This window comes from Grammomys surdaster, unplaced genomic scaffold, assembly GCF_004785775.1.
Source record: "Grammomys surdaster isolate TR1022 unplaced genomic scaffold, NIH_TR_1.0 189, whole genome shotgun sequence".
NCBI lineage: Eukaryota > Metazoa > Chordata > Mammalia > Rodentia > Muridae > Grammomys > Grammomys surdaster.
The window spans coordinates 3,850,653-3,869,448 of record NW_021604634.1 but is presented as its reverse complement, the minus strand read 5'-3'; the positions used below and the strand labels follow the sequence as shown (position 1 = coordinate 3,869,448).

The 18,796-nt window shown below is 47.1% G+C and overlaps 1 protein-coding gene across 1 annotated transcript in view; it reads left to right on the top strand.

Moving 5' to 3' along the window:
• Tshz1 (teashirt zinc finger homeobox 1) overlaps positions 1-16,987 on the top strand; it is a 74,832-nt gene extending 57,845 nt beyond the window's left edge. The window contains exon 2 of the mRNA XM_028768956.1: positions 12,409-16,987. Coding sequence (XP_028624789.1) covers positions 13,161-15,620 — 2,460 coding nt within the window. The 5' untranslated portion in view covers positions 12,409-13,160 and the 3' untranslated portion in view covers positions 15,621-16,987. The remainder of the gene's footprint in view (positions 1-12,408) is intronic.
• Positions 16,988-18,796: the final 1,809 nt, after the last annotated feature.

The window sequence follows — 18,796 nt, the reverse complement described above, 5'->3', positions numbered from 1 at the left end:
TTCCTAGGAATCCTGTCGCTGCCACCTTGAACATTTTAACCGTATTGCCTCTGGCTGGTGTCTGGACATGCTAGGCAGGGAAATGTCCTCACACTAGGAATTGGTGTTCAAGGTAAAAATCTTAAAAGCAGGTTCTGACTAGTCTGTGGGCAAGGAGTTTGGGGTCAGGAAAGACTGTTCTGGACCTACCTGGACTGGGCCTCCTGCGCCTTCTTAGCCACTGGGAAAGTCTCCCTCCTTCACTCAAGGAGACATGTGAAGCGAAATCCACTCACCTGCCGACTTCCCTCCTTGGGTGCCCCAGGCATCCTGGGCCTGCAGTCTTCCCAAGTCCCACCCAGCATGCTCAATAATGCAGCAAGATTTTGCTCCACAACAGTGTCACCTGTCGAGGTGAGTTGTGCCCGTGCCTATCTGAAGTGACAGCCATCTTTGAGTACTAGGGGCTCCAACCGCCTTCCCTTTCATCATTCCCGGGGGAAGGGAACATTTCGACAAGGTGTTTCCCCCTCACGAGCTCTTTCTTCCTGTCCCTCATTCCTCTCCTCAACCGTATGCCTCCCCCTGCTCTCCTAACACACCGGATCAAAACATTATCCCAGACAAAGGTTTCTCTTTCCAAATTAAATGAGTCCAAACAGCCTGGGAATTTTCACGCAGAAAGTGCAAAAGCTGATGTGCAAAGTTAATGAGTCTGGTAGCGGAGCACACATGATGGAGTCGGGTAATGTGATCCAGCGGCTCTCCTGTTCCTCCAGCTCCTGTAAAGGATGTACAGAAGTTAGTTATGTGGCGTGATTCTAACATCTGTCCTACCCCATAATGGCAATTTGTATAAGTAATGGAAACAGGTTAAATACTTCCATTCTAATGTTGCCGGCAGGGATGAAAATGAACATTTCAATGAAATCATCCGACAGAGAGGAAAGGGGAGGGGGTCCAGACGGATCCATCTCCACTCCCTTTGGTGATGGGAGCCTAATGAGAATGCGGGATAGATAGTTTATCAGATGGAGCAGGAAGAGCCAGTGAGTCTCAGAGATAGAGTCACCGCAGAACTACCCAAGCGCCTCCATCTCTCCAGCAGGCCTTTGCTCGTCACATGCTCTTTTCACTGGGAGAGAACCTGGGAGCGGGGTGCTCCCCGTAGGCGTGCTCCCCTAATGGGGTGTGGTGAGGGTCGTCTCCAGCTACAGAAACCACCATGATGAGCTTCCCTGGTGGTGGAGGAGGACCTTGTCTAAGGAGGAGGTGCTCTGTTGTTCTCCCATTTCCTTGTTAATTATAAATCATCCACTTTGGGGATGGCCATTTCTTTGCTGATTTAAAAAAAATAAAATTACTGTTTCCAGAAGTTGCTCATGTGAAGAGCCATTTTACGTAAACTGTTGATTCTGTTTGGAAATATTTTTAAATTGGGACTTAGCTCTTTGCTGCCACATACCCTGTTAAACCCCTGTTCCTCTAGAGTAGCAACCAGCTGCTGGCTGCTAGCAAGGGCTGTTCAGGTGTGCCCAGGAGCCTATGGTTGTGTAAATTTAGCACACAGATGTGGAGTATCTGACAGATCCTCATGCTGAAATGCCGTGTCCAGTATCACTACTGCCTCCTGCCCAGACTTGGGCATAGCTTGGTAACTCTACTGCCGTTACCAACTCCTTGGCCAGGTATGCCTGTAAACTGAGAAACCCCCAGAAGACCAGATAAGGAATCCTTGGGGCAAGCTGGCTAGCTAGACTAGCACAGTCAGTGAGCCCTAGGTTCATCCAGAGAATCTGTCTCAATAAATGCAGTGGAGAGGAATTGAGAAAGACACTTCCAGTTTTTACAAACATGTGCACATGTTATCTATGTGCCTATATACATAAGCAGATAAATATACATACATGCAACACGCATGCATGCACGCACCTACGTGCACTCGTGCGCACAGACACACGCACACTCGCATGCACACACATGAAGTGAAAACCTTTGGTCAGCCAGCATGTCGTACTGTACTGAAGATGGGTATCTGAGAGATTGCAGCCACCCCCATTTGGAGCATCTCTTCCTTAGAGTGCCTTGCACTGTCGACAAATGCTTCCTGTCAGATAGCATTGCCACAGGTGTATGTTACTCTGTCCTGGGACAGGGTACTGGGGCAAGCAGGTTGGAACCTGCTGGATTCTTTCACAGTGGACCCCATGCTGACTTAAGTGGAGCGTGTTCCCGGAAGCCTTTCTTCTGTTGTTGCTGCGGCTTGTTGAACAGAGCACCCACACTTTTATGCATCATTCTGAGGAGGAACAATAGTGGTGATGAGGCAGAATTCTGGGAGCATTCTGGGAGGGAATACAAAGCAGGGTGGCTCAGGAACACACCTTTACTTTGTGCATAATTGGGGTGCAGATTAAGACACAGGTGTGGGGGTGGGGGGGAGGGGGGATACCGACCTAATTGCTCCGAGCCAGTGTTAGTAAGACTCGGGGGAATTGAGAACTTTACTACATTTAGCCATTAAAAAACAAATGCAGCTGTCACTTCTCGCGCTGTCCTTAAAATGACTGTTGACAAGAGCGAGCTGTGTTTTCTTTAAAGGAAACAAAGATGTTCCAAACAATGTTGGGCTGCGGATTGAGAAATATAGTTTTTATCTAATTGCCAAAGATACGATGTTTGTGCCTCATTATATAGTTAGGGTTTGAGATGAAAATATTTTTTCAGACAATATGCGTGTATTTACGTTGTAAACCATCAGGGCACACATGGTTGGTGTCACATTAAGCTGTAACAGGGCTGTATACATTGCCTTCTGTCCACTCGGATTAGAACGCACAGAATCTAATGTGGCTCGGGATGACAGCACATCTTTAGGGACACATTGGCATCCAGAAGGCACAGTTTATGACAAAAATTATTAACAAGATTTAATTTTTAGAAAAAAATGGAGTCTGATTATAGGTTTCTTTCTCTAGTTCCTGTCTTGGGAATGGTCAGGGTAAGAAGTTTGTCAGGTTCACACACATGAGCACACACCTGTATACATATGCATTGCACATGCATGAGTATGTGTTCTGTGCTCACACCTACAGCCTTTCTATTCTGCTGGTCCATATCTGTTCTCGTGGCCTGTGAGACAGATCCCTGCCCCCCCTCCCACCCCCAGCAGGACATACTGTATGTGTTCACACTGTCACGGTCTGAACCATCGAGCTAGGCTCAGGAAGGGCGGGGAAGTGCTGGCAAAGCTGTTTTGACACAAAAAGAAATAGCAGAAATGGTGATTCGGAGTCTTTGTTTTAGTTGATGGGGAGAATGTCATTTATTTCTGTAAGTAATTGTGAAAGGAGAATTTTATACTGCAGTTACCAATTCCTGGCTGCTCATTCATGAGATTTCTGTGTTGGGGGTCGGGAGGGAGGGGCGTACGGATGGTGCTGGGGGGGTGTGGGTGTGTCCCTGGAAAAAATGTAATGGGGGTGACTTTGCTTCCTAGGTTCATCAGACTCTTTCTTTAAAAACCTGTTAGGCCAGAAAATCATATCCATTCACCTTGCGAAGTGTTTTTTTCCCAGTTTCATCTGTAGAAATAGTAATCTCTACAAATACCATTCTGTATTCCAGGACATTTGTACACATGAAAATGAAAGATTTTTTAGTAAATCATAGCCTACATAAAACAAAAGATTTTTTTAAAAAGTATCGCGTGTGGTGGGAACAAAGGTGCTGACAAATAATTCCTCCAGCTGGATTTGAAAGTTCTCTCCTTCCACCATGGAAAATCTCTTAAGGAAGCATCTTTGAAAGCAATTCTGAGGATGCAATGATAATAGTAAAAAAAAAAAAAAAAACTGTAATTATTCTGATAAAATTTCATTCTCTGTCACGATAGGGCAGATCTAATTTGGTTCAAACACTAATATTGTTATTAGTGAGATTGGAGGGATGTCAGGTGTTGTGGGATTGTGGGGTTAGTTTCTGACCAGGTATAGAAACCATCATGAGGTATGTTTGCTCAGGATTCCTGTTCTCAGAAAACTGGCATCTACCATAGCATCCTTAAAGATAAAAAGGTTCCCTTACGTGGTGCCCAAACAGGCTCCTCAGTGCCCTCACCACGTCCGGTTATCAGCTTGAGTCAGTACATACTGTAATTGCCTAGAGATTGGCAACCTTTTAGCCAATATGTATTAGAAAATAAGACATCTGACTTTATAACGGAAACTGCATTCTGAGATGTGCTGTAGTTTCAGGGACCATGAGACCTGTGTTTCTTTCCCTTCCCAGTCCCAAGTCCTAAGACCCCCAGCTGAGGTCCATGGAAGGGAACTTTATAGAAGATGTAATCTCTGGGTTTCAGGTGGTAGAAGTTTTCACAGGCTTGTCCTGCATGCTGACGTGTGAGTTAGGGTAAAGGCCATTGGTCCTGAACCATGTTTTTTCTGTCTTCTACCTGGGGCATCCCACCTGTTGGTTAAAATCTACTGTTTACAAGGTATCAGACACTCCCAGGCTAGGTCCCCATGCTTTGTGGGTTACTTGTTAATACTGGGTGAATAGACTAGACTCTTCCTCCGCCTTAGGATGGGGTGGGGGGAAGTCTGTCATTTCCAACATGGGGAAATGACCAAGAACATGTCTTTCCCTGGTGCTTGGCTTTGGGTTCCCACATCTTGAGTGAGATTTGATCTTGTCGAGCCAGAGAGCGTTCCATTGTATACCCGTATATGTGTGCAGCTGACGAAGAAACCAAACGCTGTCCCCTGGTGCTGAGGAAGGCTGTGCACCTCCCAGCTTTCTCAGTCCACCCTAACTTGCCTCTGACCTTCCCCTCTTCCTTTCTTCCTGACATCACTGAGCATCAGGAAGCTTCTCCTTGGTTTATATGCGGTCCCAGCTACCCTGCTTGTAAAGTGTTGTAACTTCACCAGCTTGAGACAAAAGGTTAATATCTGATTTGCTTGTGGGTAGATCAGGATCAGGCTTGGGATGTGCTTTCTTATTGCTAAGCTAATTTCAAATTGATTCCGGGGCAGTGAGAGAAAGAAGAAATTGTATTTGTTTTAGGTCAGTTACCTATGGATTCCTAATTAAAATTGGAAGCTAGGGGAGGTCATTTTTATTTACCGACCCTGTAGTTCTTAGAGATGGCTTCTACTGGGGCTTAAGTAAAGAAACTTCGGTTACAAGTCAAATGCATCGGTAAAAGGATACGTTAACAATCCCCATCAGCAACTAAAATTTGCAGAAGTTATAGAAACATTTTTTGTCCGTATCACAGTGGAACAGAAGTGGCCTTTCAGCCTTGCTTGGCAGGGCATCAGCTTTCCGGTGAGAAATCAAAATCATGCTAGCAAATTAATGTATATCTTGCTTGCATTTTTATGTTCTTTTCAGACTAGGAAAGAATGTGTTTTGCTTGTTTCTGTTTTCTCTGCATTTTTTTTTCCCTTGATAGATTCAGATTCTCACTAAGACCACCTGCTCTCTCCATGGCAAAGGTGAAGTTACTTTATAAGCGGTAAATTATAAATTTGGGAGAAGTTGTGTTTTGCTGGATTCTGTGACGAACTGAAGGCACACACCCATCCTTTAGGTGTGTGTGAGCCCCTTTTATGAATTGGTCCCTTGGAGTAAATGTATTTTGATATAATGACCATCTGTTCAGGAGTATCATGTTTGCCAGTTTTTTTTTTTTTAAAGTTTGGTGTAGATAAACATGCAATTTGGTCTGATTATAGCCTCACCAGGTGGTAATACAATAGCAAAGTTGGTGTTCACTGTAAGGCAGTCACCAAGCAGCGACTCAAGACCTGGGTTTTTATTTGATACTCTTAAACATCTACTTTTCTTCACAGACAACTCTCCATGACATGGGCTAATGAGGAAAACAGAGCAGGGTGGAATGAGCTGTCCTCCTCTTGAGAGGTTGCTGGGCACAGCCCTGATACCTACTTTGGGCTTCCCACCTTCCTTGCTCTAGGGCACATGAAAAGAGATGGCCCCAGAAAATCTACTGGGCCACATGTCACTTCTGATATCAGGACACAATACTGGGCCAGCTTCCATGAGGGCAAGCTGATTGTCACTTTCTTCCTGTTGTCCCAGGGCTAGGTCCTGTTGTCATATGACTGAGCTGGGGCACCTTTCCATAGCAGCACAAGAAGAGTAAACCAGTGGGCATGTTAGTGCGTATTCTTTATTCTGCGTGTACATCTTTGGGGTGCAACAGAGATGAGCAGATGTCTTGGCGTCCTCTAGCCACTGTGACAATATCACAGACTGGGTGAGATTAAAAAACAATAAAAACAGTTTATTTTTCCAACTCAGAGTCCAGAAACCCAGGGTAAGATGTCGGCAGGTCTTACCATCTGACTGTGTCCCTCTGTGCAGGAAGGGACATAGCAGAATTCTGGACTTTCCTTTCACTGATCCCACTCCTGTGGCCTCCACCCTTGTGGCATAAGCACCTCCCAGAGTCCCTCCTGATCGATTTACCTGATGATTAGATTTCAAGGTGAATTCCAGGAGAACAGAAACATTCCAACCAAGGCAACAGATAAGCATAGAGTTGGACTTAGTGGCCATGGTAATTCTTGTCACCTTAAAGGCTTCTATATTACCATGATTTTGCTTTGGGAAGAGTAAGGCCCAAGAAGCAAATGTGTGTGTTGGCCTTACCTGTCTACTGGGATCAATAGGCCTTGAGTCTGTCCTTTCTCTCTCTCTGTGCCAGACTGAAAGGCAGATGGCCATCCCTTAGCAGGACCACAGTGGTCATAGGCCCAATCTATGTAAGTGCATGTCTGATCTCTCTGTTTCTCTTGGCTCCATATCCAGGCATCCTGGGAGCACCCTTTTCTTTGGATCACCACCAAATCCCAGGGTCATTAGGTTGACCTGCTTTTGCATGACAGGTATTGCAGTTTGGGGCTGGTTCTCAGACATCTCTACAATTCCTCCATGACTGGAACTGACCCTGCTTTTGTGGCTACTAAAGTCAGGGTATAGGAAGCCCTTCTTGCTGTCAGACTGCAGAATCCAGACTTGGGAACTCTTCAATGCCTTTATCCTATGACACTGGCCACTCTTTCCTCTGTAGGTGCCAAACTTAGAAATGAAATTCTGTGGGTTTTGGATTCTAAGGTTTCTAGTTGGAGATGCCAGAACTCTGTTTATCTCTAGCATTTGAAAGTGGAGGTTCTCACAAGTGGGGCTGGGAGCAGGCTGGGTGATTAGACACTGCATTGAAAGAGAGAAAGGTCTGAAGGGCAGCCTCAAACCAGTGGAGACAGTGTCCCCAACTGTCACTCCAGGATATGTACCTCCTTGTGAGTCCTGGTGAAACAGTAACTGAGAATGGATATAGTATACTAAAGCAGGGACAAGTGTGAAGTAGCTGAAAAGAAGGTCTCAGGGCATAAGGAACTGGAGGAGCATGGGATACAGGGTGAGCATGAAGTCAGAGATGGAGGCTGGACCAAGCCTGGCCAGCTGATGACAAAAAGACCAGTCTAGAAGACTGTAGCTGTCTTCCAGGGGGCCACTGTGGGTGAACATGGGATAAAGAATGGCAGGGGAGGTGGATGAGGGCATGCTGGACAGCCCAGAGGAGGGACCCCCCGATGCTTAGGCCTGTACCATCTGCAGCTCTGGTGATTGTTCACCATTAAAGAAAAATAGTAGTGATGAATGCATCCTTCTGACAGATGTCCCTCCCAGTAGGAACAAGTTATTCTGTGCTCCTGGGTCTTGTTGATGGCCATATCCAGTGGATACTCAGGGAAGGTTACATAGCTGATTTCAGAAATGGCCTGCAATGGTTAATATGAATCTAATGGAAAGCTTTGGAGAAGATTTTGAAAATATCAGTATTTATCAGGAGGTACGTCTGTCAACAGTCAAAAACCCATGTATCCATTAGCTTGAAGAAACCACCATTAATGTTCCCTGTAAAGGGTTTTCCCGGTTGTGCTGGCCACACACCTTTGTGTTCTTCCTTTGTTGTTTTTGGCTTTCACTTTGTCATTAGGGCATGGTGTGTGTGTGTGTGTGTGTACACAAGTGTGGGTGCATGCATATGCGTGTGCTTGTTAAGGCTGTAGGTCAATCTCAGGTGTTACTCCTCAGTATCTGCTCACTGATTAGGCTAATTAGGTTAGGCTGCCTGACAAGCAAGCCCCAGGGATCCGCCTTTCTCCACCATCCCAGCACTGGGGTGTTATAATGTGCACCAACACGCCTTACTTTTGTATATGGGGTTTAAGGACCGAACTCAGACCCTCATTCTTGCATGGCAAGCACTGTACCAACTATTTTAGAATATAAAAGGTATGTTCCAGAACATACTTTTATTGAATACCCATTATTGAAGGCTTAGATTTTGGCAAATGTGTCGTGATTCTGTGCAGTAAGTCTTCATGCATGAAACCATTGCTTCACTCCACACTGTCTTAGGCTGCACACCCAAGAATAAAGTTTTTGGATTAGAAGGTATCAAATTTTAAAATCACTCCCCTTTTCACCTTGAGAATTTGATATTCATTCTCTCTCTCTCTCTCCCTTTCTCCTGCTGCCTCATAGAGAGTCAGCCCTTACAGCTGTCTAAGCCACTGATGGTGGCTGCTTCTCATGTCTTCTGGCTTGTGTTTGTTATACAGTTGGAGCCACTGTCTGTGCCTGATACACAGCAGGCTTGACTTTGGCTGGGGGCCTCCGTGAGGTGGGAAGAGCTTCAGGTTGGTGATGATCAGCAGGCACAGGGGACATGGAAGGCTTTGGTGTTCATAGGCCTTTAAGGATGAAGTCAGGACCAGTCCTCTAGACTACAGTGAGACAGACTCAGGAGGCACAGAGCCAGCAAGGGTATCCTAGCACTGAGGTCTGTGGACCTCCACCACTCCCAGGAAAATATCCAGGGTAGAAGAAACAGAAGCCACTTCTAGCCTGGGGCATTTACAGGGTAGATGAGTTAAGTGGGACAAAGAGAAACCTTGGCACCAACTTTGGCCCAGCTTTCACGGTGGGTGGTCCATTGTCTCCTCCCCCACCCTGACATACTCCTGCTTTATTTTTACCCTGAGACATAAGCTCTAAGGGTCAGGGACAGCACACCTTTTCCACAGCCACCTTCCAGCGAACAGGCAGTGCTGACAGACATCAGGTGGGGTGCTGGTGGCCAGAGAATGGCTGATAGGGTTGAGAACCTTGTGCTTTGTTGTTGTGTTCCATGCCCCCGTGACACTGTCTGCCGTGCTGGCATTGTGGGGTTGCTCATGATTTACACATCAGCTCAGTCTAGGAGCCACTGCATGCAGGCTAGTTCCTTGGGAGAAGAAGGTGGCATCCCTGTGACAAGGGGGGAGATCAGACATGTAGGATGACATAGGAAGGGGCTACCGATACCAGACACCTGTGGTCTGGACCTGAGTCACTACCCATACCCTTTACATGTTCCCCAGCCAGGACAGCCCAGCCCAGCTTCCTGTAAAGGAATGGGCCTTATCAGTGGGCCTTGTGGTATCTCAGATCTGGCTATCTTGAACACTTAGCTCTTGTGAGTGGAATAAAAATGGGTGTATGTATGGTGGCCATCCTAGAATGTTGCAAGCCTTTTCTTTTCTAGGAGGGTTGTAGACTTATCTGTAGACTGCCCAGCACTTGGTGCCCATAGAGAAGGGCCTCACAGTGTGTGTGGATCACTGCTTACATTAGTGATGTAGCATTAGCAGATCTGTACTTCCTGGATCATTAGTGGAATAGGGACCAGGTCCTGTACGTTCAGACTGCTTTGGGATTTTCACAGAGGTGTGCTGAGGCTGGGTGTAGAAAGGCAGTGAGCATACGTGTTCTGCAGGGCCTTAGAGGTCTCCATGTGGAAGATTCTGTGGTCTCTCATTGTCTGTGCGTCTGTGTGTGTGTCTGTGTGTGGGGTAATCATTCATGTGTGCTCTCACATACGTGTGCTTCTATATGCATGTTCATACATGTGTGGGAGTCATATATAGGTTCACAATATGATATGATCATGTAGGTGCTATCACATGCGTGCTTGTAAATGTAGATGACTGTGAATGGCATGTCAAGTGTGTGCAAGGATTGATCATGCATGTGCTGTTACGTGTTCTCATATGTACAGGAATGATAGTGCTGTTCTATTGTGTTTAGCTTACACATCTGGATGACTGCACATGTGCCCTCAGGTGTGTGACTGCATTCACAGGGTGATCATGCATACATTTGAAATGCATGTGTTCATACAGTGGGGTGATTATGCATGTACTATCATTGTATGTATGCTCATATATATAAAGTGCGTGTGCTGCCATGAATGAGCTTACATATACTATGTGATTGTGCATGCACTGTCATGTGTGCGTATATATATGCATATGTGTGTATGTATTATATGGCAGTCATTCATGTTCTGTGAGTGCCTGCCCTGAAGCCTGGAGCCTTTCATTTTCAGGTGTGGAAGCTTCCTGGTCCTTCACCCACCCGGAGTCCTCCCCTGGGGCACAGAGCTGTTCTTTGTCCCTCCAGTCATCCCTCTCTGAAAATGTCTGTGCTCTTTGCCACACTCCCTTAGGATCCGGCTCTGATAACGTGATAATGAGTGATCATGTTTAACCAGGCGCCCCTCTCAGGTCACGCAGGTCACGCCAGTGCATTTTAATAGGGGCGAGAGTACCTCAACCTCAAGTTTCCTACCTTCTCATGCAGTGCTAGGTCACCTAGGGAGGAGGAGGGGGAGGAAGGGGAGAGATGGAGAGGGAGAGAGAGAGGGAGAGGGAGAGGGGAAGGGAGAGAGAGAGATTGAGAGAGAGAGAGAGAGAGAGAGAGAGAGAGGGGGAGAGAGAGAGAGAGGGAGAGAGAGGGGGGAGAGAGAGAGAGGGAGAGAGAGAGAGAGAGAGAGAGAGAGAGAGGGAGAGGGAGAGGGAGAGAGGGAGAGGGAGAGAGAGAGGGAGACATTGCTCAAATAAGTTTAAGAGGTAGTTAAAAAAAATATGTTAGCACTGAGATATGTCACACATCAAAGCATTTAAAATGACCTGAAGTAAGAATCAGGTTTTCCTTGGCACCTGTGTGTCCTACAGCCTGAAATTCTGCAGGCAGCTGTAGGCCCACAGCAGCTACTGGGGCATGTGCTGCTACTGCCTTCATAATTAAAAACTATTAAGATGAAGTTCTCATAACATGAAAGTGACCATTGCAACCATTTTTAAAGGCATAATTCAGTGGCATCCAGAACATTCCTGTTGCTGGGCTGCCATCCCCAATCTTCTAACCCTAGGTCGTTTCTCAGCTTGCAAGACTGAAACTATAGCCAGAGATATGACTTTCCCATTGCCCTAACCCCTCTCTGACCCTGCCTCCACCACTCTCTGTCTGTGAACTTGACTGCTGTACAGACCTTACAGCAGGGCCCAGGACAATATCTGTCCTGTGTAAGCAGCCCATTTCCCTTTGTGTAGGGTCTTCAAGGCTTGCCCATGTCTTTGTGGGGTCAGGAGTCAGTGTTTTCCTTTCTAGGACTAGGCGGTGCTCTGTGGTATGGATGGCCGCGTCTGTCTGTATGATGGATGCTTGTCTTATTGCTTCCTTCCGCTGTGGTGTGTGATGCTGCTTTGGGTATTGGTGTGAGGCGATGGCCTTGACCACTCCTGAGCAGTCTTTCATAGGTAATACTGGGTTTTGTCCTGGAGGCAGACTCATGTTGTGATAAGCATTTGTTTTTAGTGAAAACCATATTATTTTGTACTGTGTCCCATGAAGGAGTATTTTTACTTATGGAAACCATAGAATATTGCCTTGGAAATGTATTGGTCTGAAAAGGGAGATGGGTTCCTCCTGATTTCATCAAATGTGCCGTGTAGAAATCAAAGAGGGCTTGCAGGCCCAATGAGGAGTAGCATGTGGGATTCCTACCTGTTCCCTGCAGCCTCTAACCAGAGTGGTATCTTTGAGAAGGGGTGATGCCTGCTTGTAATGCTAACATCTGGGGGGAGGGGGGAAGGAAGAGGATCAGGAGTTCAAAGCCAGAATTGACTACTTGAGACCCTGCTGGAAAGGAGGGAGAAGAGAAGGAAAAAGGGAGGAAGGGAGGGAGGGACAGAGGGAGGAAGGGAGAGAAAGGAGTTGGGGAAACTGGAGGGAGGAAGAGAAGAGAGAGAGCTGAGTTAGAAAGGGCCTTGTGCAGAGGCTTCTGTGCTGAGAGGGCATACTTTGTAGGGGGACAGTCTCAGTGTGGTCTTGTTCCTGCTTGCTGAGGTCCAGTGGGCAGGCACATGGAGTTGAAGTTGAGGTGGCCTTGTAGACTGGGAGCCTGGCTGAAAAACATCTTTTTAAAGATCACCTAACTGCTGGGGAGGCTGCGTCCTTGAAGATGATTTACTCCTCTGACTGTGGGTCATTTTTCTCTCCTAGCTTATGTTCCCGAGGAAGAACTGAAGGCAGCCGAAATAGATGAGGAGCACGTGGAAGATGGTGGGCTGTCTCTGGACATTCAGGAGAGCGAATTCGTGTGCAATGAAGAGACAGAGATCAAAGAAGCCCAGAGCTATCAGAATTCCCCTGTCAGCACTGCCACCAATCAAGACGCTGGCTACGGATCGCCCTTCAGTGAGGGCAGTGACCAGCTGGCCCATTTCAAAAGCTCCTCCTCCAGAGAAGAGAAGGAGGAGCCGCAGTGTCCAGACAGTGTCTCCTACCCCCAGGACAGCTTGGCACAAATCAAAGCCGTGTATGCGAACTTATTCTCAGAGTCCTGCTGGTCTAGCCTAGCATTGGATTTAAAGAAGTCCAGCTCTACCACCAGCAACAACGATGCCAGCCAGAAGGAGAGTTCCACGCCTACCCCCACACCCCCTACCAGTACAGCCAGCACCGCCTGTACCACGGCAACCACGGCCATTACCAGCTGCAGCACCAGCACGAGCCACAGCAGCACCACGAGTAACAACAGCAGCTCGGGGTATGACTGGCACCAGGCTGCTCTGGCCAAGACGCTGCAGCAGACATCGTCCTACGGACTGCTGCCTGAGCCCAGCCTGTTCAGCACTGTGCAGCTCTACCGTCAGAATAACAAGCTGTACGGCTCCGTGTTCACGGGGGCCAGCAAGTTTAGGTGCAAAGACTGTAGCGCAGCCTACGACACGTTGGTGGAACTGACGGTGCACATGAACGAGACAGGCCACTACCGAGATGACAACAGAGACAAGGACTCTGAGAAGACCAAGCGGTGGTCCAAGCCCAGGAAGCGTTCCCTCATGGAAATGGAGGGGAAAGAGGATGCCCAGAAGGTGCTGAAGTGTATGTACTGCGGACACTCCTTTGAGTCCTTGCAAGACCTCAGCGTCCATATGATCAAAACAAAGCATTACCAGAAAGTGCCTCTGAAGGAGCCTGTGCCAGCCATCACCAAACTGGTCCCTTCCACCAAGAAACGAGCGCTCCAGGACCTGGCATCCCCTTGCTCCCCAGAGCCCACGGGCATGGCAACTGAGGTTGCACTGAGTGAGTCGGCCAAGGACCAGAAAACAGCCAACCCATATGTGACTCCGAACAATCGTTATGGCTACCAGAATGGTGCTAGTTACACATGGCAGTTTGAGGCCCGTAAAGCCCAGATACTCAAGTGCATGGAATGTGGCAGCTCCCATGATACCTTGCAGCAACTCACGGCCCACATGATGGTCACTGGCCACTTCTTAAAGGTGACAACCTCTGCCTCCAAGAAAGGAAAGCAGCTAGTGCTGGACCCTGTGGTGGAAGAGAAGATTCAGTCCATCCCCCTGCCCCCGACCACTCACACCCGGCTGCCTGCCTCTAGCATCAAGAAACAACCGGACTCTCCTGCAGGCTCTGTAGCTTCAGAAGAAAAGAAGGAGCCTGAGAAGGAGAAGGAGAAGGAGAAAGCCCCTCCGGCAGCTGGGGATGCAGAGAGAAAAATCAAAGAGGAGACTGAAGACACCACTGAGAAGTTTGAGCCCACTGCCCTCTATCAGTACCTGCGTGAGGAAGACCTAGATGACAGCCCCAAGGGGGGAATAGATATCCTAAAGTCACTTGAGAACACTGTGTCCACGGCCATCAGTAAAGCCCAGAATGGTGCGCCCTCATGGGGTGGGTACCCCAGCATCCATGCAGCCTACCAGCTGCCAGGCACAGTGAAGCCAATGCAGTCAGCTGTGCAGAGCGTGCAAATACAGCCATCTTACGCCAGCAGTGTGAAGTCACTGTCCTCCACAGAGCACAATGCCCTCCTACACTCCCCAGGGAGCCTCACGCCTCCACCCCATAAGAGCAATGTGTCTGCCATGGAGGAGTTAGTAGAGAAGGTCACGGGCAAGGTCAGCGTCAAGAAGGAGGAGAGGCCCACTGAGAAGGAGAAGACCTCCCCTGTCAAAGCCATCTCCCCCGTGGCAAAGGAAAATAAAGATCTTCCTAAGTCAGAGGAGACTGGGAGCAAGCCGCAGAAGAAGGGCTCAGACTTAGAAACTGGGAAGGCCAAAAGGGAGAGTACAGTGGATGCTCACACCCCAAATGGTACGGAGCCTCTTAAAGCCAAGGTCACCAATGGCTGCAGCAATCTGGGTATTATCACAGACCACTCGCCGGAACCCTCTTTCATCAACCCTCTAAGCGCTCTGCAGTCCATCATGAACACCCACCTAGGAAAGGTGTCCAAGCCCGTGAGCCCCTCTCTGGACCCACTGGCCATGCTCTATAAGATCAGCAACAGCATGCTGGACAAGCCTGTCTACCCCACAACCCCTGCCAAGCAGGCTGATGCCATCGACCGCTACTACTATGAGAACAGCGACCAGCCGATTGACCTGACCAAGTCTAAGAACAAGCCACTGGTCTCAGGTGTGGCAGATGCTGTGTCCTCGCCTCTGCGGGAGAGCGCCCTCATGGATATTTCAGACATGGTGAAGAACCTCACAGGCCGTCTGACTCCCAAGTCCTCCACACCCTCCACGGTGTCAGAGAAGTCAGATGCGGATGGCAGCAGCTTTGAGGAGGCCCTGGACGAGCTGTCACCTGTTCACAAGAGAAAGGGACGCCAGTCCAACTGGAACCCACAACACCTGCTCATCCTCCAGGCCCAGTTTGCCTCCAGCCTTCGGGAGACGGCAGAAGGGAAATACATCATGTCGGACCTGGGCCCTCAGGAGAGGGTGCACATCTCCAAGTTCACGGGCCTCTCCATGACCACCATCAGTCACTGGCTGGCCAACGTCAAGTACCAGCTGCGGAGGACAGGGGGAACCAAGTTCCTTAAGAACCTCGACACAGGGCATCCTGTTTTCTTTTGTAACGATTGTGCCTCTCAGTTCAGAACTGCCTCCACGTACATCAGTCACCTGGAGACGCACCTGGGCTTCAGCTTGAAGGACCTCTCTAAGCTGCCGCTCAGTCAGATTCAAGAGCAGCAGAGCGTCTCCAAAGCCCTCACCAACAAGACTCTGGGCCCGCTGGGGTCCTCTGAGGAAGACCTGGGCTCCACATTCCAGTGTAAGCTCTGCAACCGGACTTTTGCGAGCAAGCACGCAGTAAAACTGCACCTTAGTAAGACACATGGCAAGTCGCCGGAGGACCACCTGATCTACGTGACGGAGCTGGAGAAGCAATAGTGTGCAGGTGTGCAGGTGGCTGCAGGGTATTGCACTCCTTCTCGTGCTGCACTAGGCCGGGCCTGAGCCTCTGAAATCAGCCTCTCCTCCGTTGCTGAGCTGCCTAGCTGGACTTGGTTTTTCTCACACATATTTTGTAGTTATATTTATATGCGCTTTGTCTGATCTGTGCATGTTATTTTTCTTTTTTTTTTCTTCCGTGAGTCAAAGTCTGACCTTTATTTTCAGCATCCGTTCTTGTTGTTAAGCTATCTTTTGTAGGAAATAGTGGGGGCACGCTTTGGAGACATTGTTTAGCAGTAAAGAAAAAGATACAAATAGCAGTGATAAAGAGACATCCTAAAAAGTACAAAGTTGCCATGACAATAAAGGTCACAGGACCTGGTAGTGTCAAGTTTAACCCTTTGAGGACTTTATCTCTGTGCCTTTCACTCAAAAATTAAAAAAATAAAATAAAATAAAATAAAGAAAAAAGGGGGAAAGGCGCTTAAAGGCATTTCATTCAGATCAAAAGCTGTGTCAGACACAAAACTTATTTAATAATTAAAAAATGAGCTTTTATATGCAGGACTGGTTTGTGACAAGACATGCATGCAACGGTTGGAGACAGAAAGCTGTCTAGGACTCACGGGGTTAGGAAGCCACAACTTTATATGTTCAAAACAAAACAACGAACACCCTAGTTGCCACTATGCCCAAACCCTCTGGATGCTGAAAAATGCCACTTTTGGCAAAAAAAGTATGCAAGCTTATTATTTAAAAAAAAAGTGTAAAAAAATGCTATTTCTTTTTTTTTCCTGTAAAATACTGCAGTTTATAGTTATTTACAAATGTAAGCTTTGTTATCAGCTGATCTTTCTATAGCGTGATGCATTGGTAAATGAAAAATAAAAACACAGAAAAAAACCACAAAAAAATGGGGCAAATGTTGGATCCTTTCCTTGTAAATTGCCAGCATCAGCTTATACATGCCTGTATGTTACATATCATATCATTTTAATCTACCCAACTTTCTTTGTACCTTCTGGCTGTATGCTTTCTCTTTTAACTTTTTATATTGTCATTTTATATTAAATTTCTGTGTATATAATGTAAAACCACAATTTTTGGATAAAATTTAGTTCCTGCAGCTTGATTTAAATAGAGAAAATTTTACCTGCACCTGCATCTTCTCAGATGCATGTACTCAGAGGAACTATCAGACAAAAATAAATAAATAAAAAAAAAACCAGAGCAAGCAGTGCACTATTAATTATACATTTTGATGTCCTGTCATTAATATTGTACAGTTCATTTTGGTTCACACAATTAAATCCACTGTTTTCTCAAATGTAAAATAAACCCACACGCAGTTCTTGATTTACAGAGATTGTTGTGGCTGTTGTTACTTTCCCTTCGAGATGTTATTTCCAACCACAAGAGGTATTGCTTAGGTGATCAACCAACAACAGTTCTATTTAGACGAATTATCCCATGATGTGTGTGCTAACATGCTTCATTCAGATGAGAAGTAGTGCAAGTTTAAAGGTGATAATTAACATGTTTACTTCCACTGGGTGATGAGGATTCCCAGAGTTCAGTCCTTCCATGGTGGCTGTTTGGTCCATTGATAGGTTGTGGTGATTCTTTCAGAGAATCCTTTCAGACTATTAGACATAGTTGCCACCAGCTTCTTTTGTACATCTGAAAGCTTCCTGACATAGTAGCAGGCTGGGCCTCAGGCAGCCCAGGTCCTGGAGATCTTGGATTAGTTCTGTGTGACTGACTTGTGTTTTGTTTAGTATCGTCTGGCAGTTTTTCTGTTCAGCCATTGAATGGAGTTCTTGCTTTTGTCATTTCCAAGGCAAATGAGCGCTCTACCCAATAGAACTAGCACTGGATCTGAGGTGTCATGTCTCAGCTCTTAGATACCCGAACTGGTTAACCTGGCCCACTTTCAGCAGCCGGGGACACCAAGACTCCTGGTCTCTTTCCTCAAAACACTTAGTAACATAAGGATTTTTTTGTTTTGTTTTTTTGTTTGTTTGTTTTTGTTTGTTTTATTTTACTATTTGCTTAAGTCTCTATAAAATTATATTCCCAGAAAAGTAAGAACTCAGGCTGTGTTCAGAAATGCCTAAGCAGTCACAATATTTTGATGACTCCCTGGCTTGCTCTAAAGGTGAGGGTCCATCCTTGTTTCTGCTAACGGCTGAAGGAGGTGGCACATGGGGAGACCTGGCACAGGGATGCTTGCTGAATTGTTCTAACTTTTTTCGTTGGCAAATAGCTGTTTCAGCCATTTAGACATACATACCACTGGGTGACTATGAGCATTAGGCTGAAGGTTGAAACTGGAACAGCAATCAGGCCTGTGATGCAGGCAGACATGGGATCCTTGCAAAACCATGTCTGGCTGATGGATACATTTTTAAAACTGAAGATCTGCAAACGTTTTGCCCATGTAGTAAGAGCTGTGAAGCTGCAGTTTAATGGGAGGTGAGAGTTCTGAGGAAGAGCCTGCTGCAGAGAGTCCCAGAGTCAAAGTCACGCGCAGCTTAAGTTCGAGCACCACAGAGCAGGACTGAGCTCCAGCTTTCTGAGCATCTTCTTTCTTTGTAGTTCCTCAGCTCTTTGGTCCACTGTTACATTGTTACCATTCCAGTTTCCCAGCTGGTGGGCAGAGGGTTTCTCAACACCACAGAGAACACAAACCCAGTTAAGGATACTGAGCCCCTCTAGAGTACCAAGTCCTACTGTGTGCTCTGCACATGTGAGCTCATTCCTTCCTCACAGCTCTGCACCAGGTCCCTGACTGTCAGCCAATCACAGCAAGGGACGGGCATTTATCCTTTTCACTTGGATTGTGATGTACTGAAGTTGGACTTTGGGCTCTGGCGTACTTACAATAGTGGCCATGCTGTGCATTACCAGAGAACAGGTCCCAGGGGGAAAAAGATCTCCTTTGGTCCCTGGAAGAGGCCAAGGCCATTTCTTTTACAGGGTGATGAGATAGAGCCTAGCCCTAGAAAATGGAGTGCTGAGGTTGAGCCTGGGTTGGTAAGCAGTCACCAGAGCAGACACCCTACCATGCTTCTAGCCACCTCTGTCTGTGGCTGCAGCAGGTCACAAGCTTTGGTGACTTTATCTTCTGCTGGATCTGAAAATAAGCCAAAATGATGTTGGTTGTGAGTTTA